Source organism: Macrosteles quadrilineatus, unplaced genomic scaffold, assembly GCF_028750875.1.
Source record: "Macrosteles quadrilineatus isolate MER2022 unplaced genomic scaffold, UCM_ALF_1.0 Scaffold_3__2_contigs__length_128488019, whole genome shotgun sequence".
Lineage (NCBI taxonomy): Eukaryota > Metazoa > Arthropoda > Insecta > Hemiptera > Cicadellidae > Macrosteles > Macrosteles quadrilineatus.
The window spans coordinates 124807214-124819655 of record NW_026542596.1 but is presented as its reverse complement, the minus strand read 5'-3'; the positions used below and the strand labels follow the sequence as shown (position 1 = coordinate 124819655).

General features: G+C 34.9%; 1 protein-coding gene across 1 annotated transcript; it reads left to right on the top strand.

Moving 5' to 3' along the window:
- Positions 1 to 12: 12 nt before the first annotated feature.
- LOC128990562 (ER degradation-enhancing alpha-mannosidase-like protein 2) lies at positions 13 to 11658 on the top strand. The gene is made up of 11 exons (XM_054412987.1): positions 13 to 182; positions 657 to 767; positions 1097 to 1282; positions 1845 to 2088; positions 2601 to 2751; positions 5696 to 5875; positions 6675 to 6840; positions 6970 to 7060; positions 7367 to 7559; positions 7899 to 8054; positions 8148 to 11658. The coding sequence occupies exons 1-11, from the start codon at positions 61 to 63 to the stop codon at positions 9641 to 9643; spliced, it is 3096 nt and encodes a 1031-aa protein (XP_054268962.1). The 5' UTR covers positions 13 to 60; the 3' UTR covers positions 9644 to 11658.
- The last annotated feature ends 784 nt before the right edge of the window (positions 11659 to 12442 follow it).

Genomic DNA, 12442 nt, shown 5'->3' with positions numbered 1-12442 from the left:
ATGTTTGTTTAGGTTATAAAGTAAAATAGCAAAATTAATTATAAATGTTAGTTTGTTACAATGTCAGTTTTAAAGTGGTTAGTTTTTCAATTACACCTTATAGTAATATTTCTAACTGTAATCAAACCAAATTTGGGATATGGAGGAAGGAAATACACCAAAGATGACTTAATAAAATTAAGGTGAGATTGCTATGAACCTAAGACCTATATACATTTTAACATATTCCTTCGACCTTGGTATGATCATTGTAGTTTTGATTATGTATGTTTATGTACTTATGCAACAACTTAATTTTTTGCCACTTTCCATGGCCTCCGTCTAGACCTTACTTAGACTCTAATAAATTTGTCTGAAAAAGTTTAATTTTTACCTTCCACTGTTTTCAAACTTAGCTTGTTTATCAAATTTGAGGAAACTAATATCATCACATCATAGAAAAAAATGCTTGGTGTAAGTCAGACCACGTTTGATGTGTTCATCACATAAATAGGTTATTTAGGCCTACGATTCAAAAAGTGGTGGCTATTTTTAGATACAATTTCCCTTGCGAAACCAACGGCCTTAGTTAATTGAATGGTTAATACGGGCAACGGGTCTACTTGTATTAACTTACTGCTACGAGTCATCTAACTGAATAAGTTGGTTTTTTTCAGGGAAGAAGTAAGAGAGATGTTCAACCACGCTTATTCAGGGTATTTGAAGTATGCCTACCCTTATGATGAACTCAGGCCTCTAACATGTGATGGTGTAGACACATGGGGAAGGTAATTATTAATTTGACGTAACTAATATGCCAGCTTAAAAAAATAACCCTACTTATTTCAAAAAAAAAGGTTAAGTAAGTTACTGGTAACTTACCGTAATTTAAAAAACTTGTCTCAATTTAGGTACCTAGGCCTAAAAGCCGAACAAAGGATAGTAAAATTATTAAGTAATCTGAGTACAGGTAATGTATGTAGAATTAATCTAACTTACTCAATCTCACCCGGGAACCAACCAAAGTCTTAATTTTAAAACAACTAATCCATAGGCCTACATTATCAATAATGCAAATAAGACACTAGAAAAAATTTTGATTTGTCTTTTCTTTCAGTTACTCATTAACGCTAATAGACGCACTAGACACTCTAGCAGTTATGGGCAACTACACAGAATTCCGCCGGGTGGTTGACATCGTTGTGTCAAACGCCAACTTTGATGCTAACATCAATGTTTCTGTGTTTGAGACAAACATTCGTATTGTTGGAGGACTGTTGAGTGCCCACTTACTGTCTCAAAGGTAAGTAGACCTAGTATTACACCTCTCAGCTCAATAGTTATCAGATAATATTTTAGAAAGTAGGTAGCCTAATGGTCATTATTGTAAACAGAAGTTAACTTAAGTCAAATTCACAGTATTTAAGTACGGTAACCTAAACCTTTTATCCTTTGTAGACCTATGACATTTTGGGGCTTTCCACAAAATCAGTGGAAACGGCTATCAGAAATGTTAGTTTTCCTACTTGCCAGGTGGTAGTAGGCTATATTAATTTTAATTTTAAAATCTGTGTGCTGCTGGTTTTTTTCCCAAGCAGGTGTCTTTTATTCAGAAACCTTTTAGGTTGGATGGTTACAAGACCAGAGTTTGGATAATCCTACATAAAATAACTTTTAAATATTAACACAAACAAATACTAAGTGTAACATATATTTCAAAAAGATACAAATTGATTAAATTTACAATAATTGGTTCTGATTCAAAAACTTTTGTCCGATGGTCTACTAAACTAAGCTTTTTAGTTGTGCTACTAACTTTTAGCCTAGATTTTCAAAATATCCGGCTTACAAAAATACTATTCCAGGGCAGGAGTAGACCTAGAGCCAGGATGGCCGTGCAATGGACCACTGCTGAGGTTGGCTGAAGACGTTGCTCGTAGGCTGATAGCAGCGTTCGACACAACCACAGGCATGCCGTACGGCACTGTCAACCTACGACACGGGGTGCCGCCGGGGGAGACCAGTGTAACCTGTACAGCTGCTGTGGGGACGTTCATCCTAGAGTTTGGCACTCTTTCTAGGCTCACTGGCGACCCTCTATATGAAGAGGTAAATTACCTTCAGATGTAATCTTTAAATCTTGGATACATGTGGCTAGAGATGAAATTCACTTCATGTAGTAACGTATGTTTAATTAGAACAAAGTGGAAAATCTAGGCCTTACAATCTGACGTTGGTAATCACTTTTTCTCACATCGTGGTCTGGGTATTTTAGATTACCGGTAATTGGGTTTGCTCAATCTCTGAAAATGTTTTGACGTCTGCCGACTCTATTGTAAGTAAAGATGGCGTTATAAGAGTTGTGGACATAAAAACAACCAAAGGTACATTCGGGCGCCTACTTACCAAGGTCGCAGTTCTTGGGGGGGGGGGGGAGAAAATGTAATAATCCATGCCTGCCTTTATTTTATTTTAATTGAACTAACATATGTTTTATTAAAATAAAGAAAAAAGGCAGGCATGGATTATTACAGATGGTAAGTGGTTTTTTGTACTTCTGGGTAGTTAAATTACCTGTATGGTGCTGATTCAGAAGTTATTTGACAACTTATCTGTCGCAGGTAGCCATGAATGCTCTCCATGCTTTGTACAACCACCGGTCATCCATCGGCCTGTATGGGAACCACATTGATGTGATGACTGGACGATGGACAGCTCAGGACTCAGGGATTGGAGCTGGTGTTGACTCCTACCTGGAGTATCTTGTAAAAGGTTAGCTTTTCAAGTTTTTTGATATAATATTATCTTCATGTTTTTAAATATGCTATAATCTCAGCTTTAGATAGAGTGTCCAACTTACTTCTTAAGAGTATACCTTACTGAGGCTCAATGTTCTAGTTTGAACTAAACTAATGTTTTTAAAACTCAAACTCATTATTATACTCTGGTGTAACCTCATAGAACACTACTTTTGTGTTGAGTAAAAACATTAGGTAGGCACCAGTTAGAAATTATGCTGTTTTATCACTTATGTTGATGTGTTTCTTTATACCTGATCAGGGAACACTTAGTCATGATATTTAATCTTAATACTAGTTAACCGCCCGTGCTCCGCCACGGGAATATTGTCAGCAAAAAAAAAAAAATAATTAACAAATACTGTTTATCTTTGTATTTTATTTAGGGGCTGTTTAATTTGTACATGAAATAGAACTGATAGTTTGCCTGTATAAACTATTTTATGTTAATCAAACCGATATATTATTTTAACCAAATGAATGTTTTATATTAATTCGAGTTTCATTTGAAAAATAAATAGTATACGAACTGGGCAATGCTGATAACCTAATAAGCAGCTATTTATGCTATTTAGATAATTTGCTCAAGTATATTCCTTTATTCGTAGTTTTTTTTTCATTAGGCTACATTTGTTTTATGGAATAAAGATAGTCACTTAGCCTACATGTAAATCACGCATCAGCAGTTGGTCGCATTTCACGAATCTTTGACCCATACTGTGAGTAAAAGCTGTGTTTACGTCGTATGTATAAAGTTGGGCATACTTTGTTCAATGTTAGAGGGTATTAACGATCCAATTTGATGGAAAAGGAGTTGTGGATTTTAAAACTATGTAGACTACCACTACCAGAAAGATGTTGATTCAAGTGAGACTTAGAACTGGCCATTTCAAATGCAGATTTGTATTATATTTTACTCAAATAGTTTTTTGTCTCTTTTGACCCTTAATACTTTTTTTATAGTCACTGTTGATAAGATTTTCCATAAACTCACAATGTTGATAAGGAGTTCATTTTACCTTCCCCTTGTGACAACATAAGGAAAAAATATTTGTGTCCCAGTTAGTCTGTTCTGACTCAAAATTCACAGAACCAGGCTACTGACAAATCCAATCTAACGACCCCAATTAAAAAAATTGGTATTTTTTAGAAGGGACTTCCAGAGCACATTTAACACCATCACTGCTCTTTACCTACTTAGTTCGATGGTTCACATTCCATACTCAAACTTAAACTCAATTACCACTTTCCTTCAGATCACTTTGCAGGAAAACTAAAACATTTTTGTGTCCCAGTTAGTCTGTTCTGACTCGAAATTCATAGATTTGAAGTAGTGACAAATCCAATCTAAGGGCCCCAATTCAAAAGAGTTGGTATTTTTTTGTAGGGACTTCCAGAGCACATTTAACACCAACACTGCTCTTTACCTTTTTAGTCCGATGGTTCTCTACATTTTTTTTCGTTCGGTATGTCTCTTTACGCCCGGTTAATGATTACCTTATACTTTTCACACCCTGGGGTTAATGATAAAGTTTTATAACGCTATAATGACCCGAGTCAACATTGCCATTAAACATCAAGTCGTCACATACTTCTTCGCCAGAACCGAATGGTAAGTCACGGTTTCTCAAGCAACTTCCCTGTGTACTTGAAAAAAATATTCACTGATATATTGTAGTTCCACGTATCCCAGCGTACTCGCCATCTCGAGAAGGTAAAGTTTGGTACCACTGAACGTCTAACACTGATCTTGAGTAAGATTCGTCACCTACTATAAAATGTTTGTATGTTTCCCACTCATTAGCAATTATATGTACAACTTGCAAGCGGATTTCCCCATGATTATTCTGGTGGCCGTACAAAATAAATTATATTGATCAAAACATTAAGTTTCCGTTCCCTACTATGGGTATTATTTCACATTCCATACTCAAACTTAAACTCAATTACCCCTTCAGATCACTTTGCAGGAAAACTAAAACATTTCAAAAATAAGTTAACAAATACACTTTCCTTGATCAAAGTCTTGTGTTTACAAATAGAAACTCCAGGTTTAATAATTGCATACTGAAAGTGAGGTTATAAAAATAATAACAAATGTCTGACAAACATTAAACAGCTGACAAATAATTTATAAACTGTGTATTATATTCTTCAATAAGAATTGTATTGACTCGACCTTTAAAGGGCTGTAGGTCGTAGCCCTTAGAAAAAACGTAAATTCTAAGGAAGTTCGGCAAATCTACACACTATCCCCTTTAATTTGAGACATAAATCTTGTAGATCGGTCCAGTAATTACTGAGAAAACAGTGTTACAACTGTGTATTAAATATATAGATTGTGGAGAAAACTAGAATTATCCCAGAGCACTCAACTCACAACATGGTTCAATGGCCATAACCTTGGCAGACTACCTCCATAGACTAACCAACACAAGTAGACTTCTCATCCCATTGTAAATTTTGAAGCACGTTTTTCGTGTCTAGTTTATGTACGTGACACATGGGCGCTAGTGTCGACGAAACTTTGTTTATATTATTTTAGGGTTAATTTCTTGATTTGTGCTTTACTGTTTGGTTCTATAACTAGGGGACAGGTTATTGTTTATGATTAGATCGTATTATTTGGTTGAACGAGGTTTTAAATGGCTGTAATAACGGGAAACAAATTGTAAACAAAACACGACCTCTACAGAAAACCGTACAGAACTAACAATAAAATTGTCTTCAGCTGTTCCATAAGGATGAGAAATCTACTAAGGGAGTATGTTTTATCTATGCTACCTCATAGAATCACTTGTGTATTATTATTATTTTTATATGTACAATTCGTGGTAATAACACTGGTGAATTTTTCTGATGGCTTTAAAACATTTTAAAGAGTACGGTACAGTAATTTAATGGCTCACTGTTAAAAGGTGCTCTGCTGGTTCAAAAGCCAGAACTGATGGCCATATTCAATGAAGGGCGAGTGGCCATTGACAAGTATCTCAAACACAACGATTGGTACTTGTGGGTCTCCATGCACAAAGGTCAAGTAACTCTACCGGTGTTCCAGTCTTTGGAAGCTTATTGGCCTGGAGTCCTTAGTCTTATAGGTGAGGAGGTTGTTTAACATATATCTTGGATTGCCAGTCCAGTACTTTACTTGCTCCTGTTTGAAATAGAGTCACGATGTTTCCAGATAAAGGCTCGAAACAGTCCTAGACTTACTTTATATTTCATTCTTAAAACATTTTTGATAGTTGAAATGCTGCATTACGTAATAATAGCCCAAAACACTGTTTAAGTGAAAATTTATCCAGGGGAGGAAATTGCTAGTGTGAGTGTACTGATTGCGTTAAAAAAATGAGCATTTAAACTTAAAAAAATATCCTTAATGTGAAGCTGGCGTGGTAGTTATATTGAAGGATTTTTTTACTTGAGTCCAGGGTACAAGTTCCACCAATCACAGAATGCTTTTAACGTGTTAATGCTGTGTATCCTGATAGTTCAGAGCCCATCTTATACTAAGTCTTGTAGGTTATTTAAAAAAAAAGATATAACTCTTAGGCAAAGATGAATTTGGTTTCAAATTCATTTCATAGCTTATTCTTTCTGTAAAGGAAGAGGAGCTAGATTACATTGGAAAAAGTCTAGTTAGGTTATCATAGCGCACACACAGAAAAGATGTAATGTTTTGTCATACTTGATAAAGTCTATCATGGGACGAAACATTGTGAGCTTCTGTGTCTTCTAAGTGTACAATAGTTTACCTGAACTTTGATTTTTATCCCTTCATTTATTATAAAAATCACAATCCTGGCCTAGAGTGTTTTGTAAAGATGTTATATTTGTAGGGCTACTATTTGAGAACTAGTCACAAGTTAACACACAAGTTTTATCCTCGTGTTTTAGGAGACATAAGCGGAGGTATGAAGTCGCTTCACAACTATCACCAGGTATGGAAGCAGTACGGTTTCACTCCGGAGTTCTACAACATCGCCCAAGGTCAGGTTGGCACCAACAGGGAGGCCTACCCTCTGCGACCCGAACTCATAGAGAGCACCATGTACTTGTATAGGTATGCCATCCTTATCTGACTCTATACTTACGTTTAATCATCACAAAGTAATTTCATGACTATCAGATTATCCACTGTACTTTTATATACCATCATTTGTGCTGGTTGTAATTATAATCTATTTCATAGGGCTACTAAAGACCCCTTCCTGCTGGATGTTGGCCTAGATATCTTACGGAGTATTCAACACAGCAGCCGAACCAAATGTGGATATGCTACGGTGAGTTCAAATGGATAGAAAGAAACATTTAAGACCTCCAGATTCCCTTTAACTAAAACAGGAATCAGCCTGTGTCTCAAATTGATTATTAATGAATTTTAGACAATCACAACCTTACTTGGCCTAACTAGATCCTGAGAGTAAAAGTAGGATTACCTTTTCTACAGGATGACCTTTACTTCAATTTATATAAAATAAAACAGACAAATTGTATAATATATTATTGCCTTTCTGCTAAAAATCTAATTATAAATCTTGGGGTAATTTAGCTTTAGGCCTACTAAATTTTTTCCAATATTTTTTCAGGTAAAAGACGTTAGAGACCACAGCTTAGAGAATAGGATGGAATCTTTTTTCCTGTCGGAGACAACAAAATACCTCTATTTGCTGTTTGACCCAGACAACTTCATACACAACAATGGACAGCAAGGGTCAGTGCACACACTGCCATCAGGGCGAGAATGCATCTTGGATGCTGGAGGATATATCTTCAACACTGGTAGTTAATTTTTTATTGTTTTTTTTTACTATCATCTCACCTCTAGCTTTTAGTTTTAGTTCAATTATCTATTAGACTTTGAAGCGGGTGTGCTTCAATGTAGAGCAAGATCATTTTTTGTACTGATTTTTGCTCATGCTGCAAGCTGTCTAAATCATATGGTTTTGAATTCTTTTAATATTGTGATAGTTTTTGAAATAGTAAATTAAAATAAATACTTATAGACGCTTTCTCTTTTAGTATTATAATATATATTTTTTTTTAATATAAATTTTCAATATTCAATTTAACCGCTAATTTGATCAAAATGTCAAAATTAAAATATATGATTTCTTGCAGAAGCTCATCCAATTGATCCAGGAGCATTACTGTGCTGCAGTGATAACAGTGAACCAAAGCGATACAACAGAGAAGCCGCTCGTGGCGAAAAACTTTCTTCCTTTGCAAAATTCAATCAAATGAAAGAACCACCCTCAGTCCCACAAAGCACTTCTGGTGAGTACAGTAAACCATTAATACAATTAAGCTCATAGGATTTGTAAAAACAAAATTATCTACTCTAACCTAACATTTGTTTGCCTTTTTCAGGAAACGATCGACAGGAAGTGGAAGATTTACCTTCAGCTTTTACGGATGACGAACCAGTCATTGAGAAAGGTGATGCCTATTTTAAGAAATTGAAGAAGAACAGAGCAGTGGATATTGTCACGATTCCTCCTCCCAACCCGGGAGAAGTGCAGCCTATAGTGGATGGAAAACAGAAAAGGTTGTCTCTAAATATGCTGCAGATGATTGAAACTCTGATCAACAACAACCTTGATAAACATCTCAAGCGAACTGCTTGGAGTCATGACCTGCTGAAGGAACTTGTAGACGTCATTGAACATGCCGAAGAAATCCTGAGTCGTAAAAAACGAGGTCTGGACGGAAAAGAAGTGATAGAAGACAACAAAGTTTCTGCTGAATCAAAAGAAGAGGATAGTGAATCTGTTAAAGAAAAGGTAGCAAAAGACCGTAATGCCAGTTCTGATAGTTCAAAGGATATTAATGAGGAAGGAGAACACATTGCAAACAGTAGTCATAGAAATAAGATTGTTAATAAAGGGGAAACCGAATTATTTGAAGGAAGTGAAGACTCAGAAGAATCTACTAGAACGAATGAAGAAAAGAAGGAGAAGGGATTGTTTGAGTTGGTGATGAGGCAGCAATTTAACAACATAAAAAAAGCCGTCTTAGCTGAGGCAGAGTTGATGATGCTTCATCTGACAAAATGCTTAGAGAATTTGGAGTTGACAAAAAGTTTGGATGAAGTTATCGACAGTCCTGAGATACGAATTCAGTTTCATACACAAAGGCTTGAAGTTACTGTCTTAGCAAACAATATGAAAAGATCTCTTGAGGAAACAAAAAAACTCCTAAATCAAGAAGGAGAAGACCAGAGTGTTACTATGGAGCTTTTTAAAAGGTTAATAGAATTGGTAGTCGATGGAAAAACAGTAAAAACATTTTTGGATGACTATAAGCAGTTTATGGACATAACAAAGAAGATAATTGAAATCGAGAAGGAAAAATACAATTTAGAAGACAAAAATGAAAATGAGTCCTCGGATAAGGAAAGTACAAGTATTGAAAATAATAATTTGGTCAAAGGAAACATTGAAACACTTTCTGTGGAAGAAAATACCATCAGCAACACTGACAAGGATGCTGTTGAGAATGACAACAAGGAGAATAGTTACATAAGTGATGAGGGTAAATTGTTGCACAATGATAATTGGAAAGCTGATGATATATCTTACCAAGTGGATGATAAGGATAGAAATGAACTAAGCTCCAAGAGTAATGATAGACCTTTGTTTACAGACAAGTTAAAAATAAAGACTGAAACTGTTGTGGGACTGCTTCCCAAATCACTTGTATCAAGTGATAGCAATTTTGATCCTCAGGTTTTATTAGAGCGGATACGTAACAATCCAAAGTATTACCGGAACTCGACATGGCCAATGCAGTATGACTTGTTGACCTGTCTACCTCAATCGTATTTTATAAAAATTATGTTGTCAGGAGAATTTTTCAGCGACTAAGCAAATATTTGTTCCTTAAATTGGTTCGGAGAAACACTCATGCTCTGTACTATTTTTACACTAAATCCAATAGGTGGAGTATGCCAAAGTAGTTGAAAATATTATGTCAATAGATACTTCTAAAAAGAAACCAACATTTAAATTTAATTCTGTTCAATTATCCTAGCCATGACCAAACTTTGTTTTCTTCAACAAATTTGTTTTAAGATTTTAATTTGGATTTTCAAGCTTGTATATTGTATGGTACTTTTCTTTTTTAATCTAATCAAACTACGCTCTTGAGCAATTCATTAAGATTTTTAAATCTCTATCAATAAAGAGGAAAATCTTTCAATTCAGTTTAAAAATGTATCAGAGATGATCACTAAAAACAGTCTAGTGCAATAAGCACAGTTTCAGCTTGACTTAGTTTACCGTCTAATGTGACTGTTGTATATAATAATAATGGGGTAACGAGCTGGTGTAGAGGTTAGAGCATGGGACTTTGGTGCCTGAGATCCCGGGTTCAAATCCCGCCAAGTCACCAATGGATTTTATCTAAGTGATAATGCCGCAAACCCTAGGTCTAGCCTGAAGTAATGTGAAAAACAATTCCGGGCTCGTGCCTAGCGTCTAAGACAAAAAATTTTTAGCCAATACTGGTTATAAGACACTTCAGAGAAAGGAGTGGATTTTCCATAATACACACCCAACATTTCCAATAATAGGTACTTTAGAAGGATCTAACACTTGGTTGTTCAATTCTAGAAAGGACCGTTCTGATTTTGAAGACAACTATACAGAAAGAATAAGTAGATAAACACTAAACAGGTAGGTAAAGTAACAACACAGCTGGCAGAGCCTCAATGATTTAGCAGTCGCTGTTTAAAAGCCATGCACATTGCACATATCCTATGTTGGTTTAGGGTGTTTTTTTTTTTGTTTTTTTTTATAGTAATGTTGGATGTTTGTAAAAGTTTCACTAACTGTATGTAGTGCTCAACTTTAAACCCTAAAACAGTTCTTTGACTGGTGACCAATGGTCTTTGGGGTCATTAGTTATGGTTTCTAAGAACAGGTCAACGTAAGGTAATATACAAGACTACGTTTGGCACTTTTCTCTAACAAAATCCCAAAAAATCCTTTGGTATTTAAATACACAAATGACCTCATTATATTTTGTTTATTTCAATAGCATGTAAAATGAATATTAATTGTATATTTTAGGGGTCTTCAAAGATGTATACAATCAAATGAAATTACTATTTTTTCATTAGAACTTGGCAGGCCCGTAGGTTGGAGACCCCTGGTAGGCTATATTTTGCCACAAGAGCCCCCATTGGCTCTTTCAGCCCGAGCTCAAATTTAACAACCAAGACGAGGCTAAAGATAGAGACTTTTTGCCCTTTTGATGAACTGTTTTGTGTCAGACTGCACTATTCATTATGCTAAATAATTCACGTAATGTAGATTCGTACATTGTTTACCTTTAAAAGGTAGCTTGGAAAATGGGCTTTTTTGTTTCCTCCTTTACAAACAGCTGTTACGCACGTACGCAGTGTGAAAACACATAAAAATATGAGCAGCATTAGATGTAATGAGGAATTCCACACGCAGTGAGTTTTCCGCAGAAGCGGGCATGTATCCGTTTTAATTCTGCTCAAATGTTTTGCGTGTTTTCACACTGCTTTCGTCCATGAAAAAAAGTACTTGGGGCTGTAGACTCATATAATAATTTAAGCACGTAAATGTATTATAATAATGTAATTTATTTTAGTTTTCTGTGCTTTGAATTTGTAGAAATACTATTTCTTCCTTGGGGCACAACCTAGTCATGATATAAGGTTTTTATTTTCTATTAATTATTTATAGTTTGATTTGTATTGAATTTATAATGTTAAAATTTTAATTATTTTATCTCTGTAATGTTGATAATGGATCGATACCAATTTACTGTGATACGATATTCTCAAAGTCTATGAAACTAGTTTTAAATCTGTTCAGTCATGTAATAAATAAGTCTCTTTTGTAACATCAAACCAAATCTGTTTTAACAAAACGATTTATCATTAATAAAACTTTATTACTGATTGAGTTATCATCATATCCTACTGTTTTATGTACGGTAAGTTAGAAAACAACTGTAAAATGTATTTTTGTTTAAAAAATTGATCAATAATTGGTATGTTTTTATTTTTGTGCAATTTTTTATAACCATAAGTTCAAAAACTTTTATTCTTTTTTGTAATACATTAACTTGTTTACATAGGGGTCATCTAGCTATTTTGTATAAATCATTTATGTATTGGTTAGGAAAGGCACTCCAGCACAGTAACTTTTAAAAGTAAAACTGTATTTTCTCTATTTCTGTAAGGCAGGAATCATTAAATTCATTGAGATGAATTCTTAAAGTAATGCTGACTTTTAAATAGGCTAGTGAAGCCGAGTTTACACTGAACTATTTGGCAAGCATTCTACCTTCCTAAAGGTAACTTGAAATACACTAGAGTCAGGTAACCTACCAGCTCTATTGGCCTGTGTAAAAACAGCCTTATAGACAGCTGATAAAATTAGCCTACCCTTAAGCAAGCAGTTAGTTGTTTTGTAATTTTGGCATTAGTCTAAGGTAGTAATACAACTGAGTGTTTAATGGGTATATTTAATGCTATTTGAAGATACTTGAAATTATGCAATTGTTAAATTAATAAACACCAACATGTTGGTCCGACATACTAACAAATTTTCTAAATTTTAGAACGTCAAGTTTTTGCTATTCTTATTGGCTTGCCGGACGTCCTGGAAATAGGATAGACAAAACTG

What these genes read in the sequence shown, in the direction of transcription:
- LOC128990562 (XM_054412987.1), top strand. Translation starts at nt 61, where the DNA reads ATGTCAGTTTTAAAGTGGTTAGTTTTTCAATTACACCTTATAGTAATA. An exon ending in CCTGGAGTATCTTGTAAAAG is followed by an intron (nt 2,752 to 5,695) that starts GTTAGCTTTTCA and finishes CACTGTTAAAAG; the next exon opens with GTGCTCTGCTGGTTCAAAAG. An exon ending in TGGAGTCCTTAGTCTTATAG is followed by an intron (nt 5,876 to 6,674) that starts GTGAGGAGGTTG and finishes CTCGTGTTTTAG; the next exon opens with GAGACATAAGCGGAGGTATG.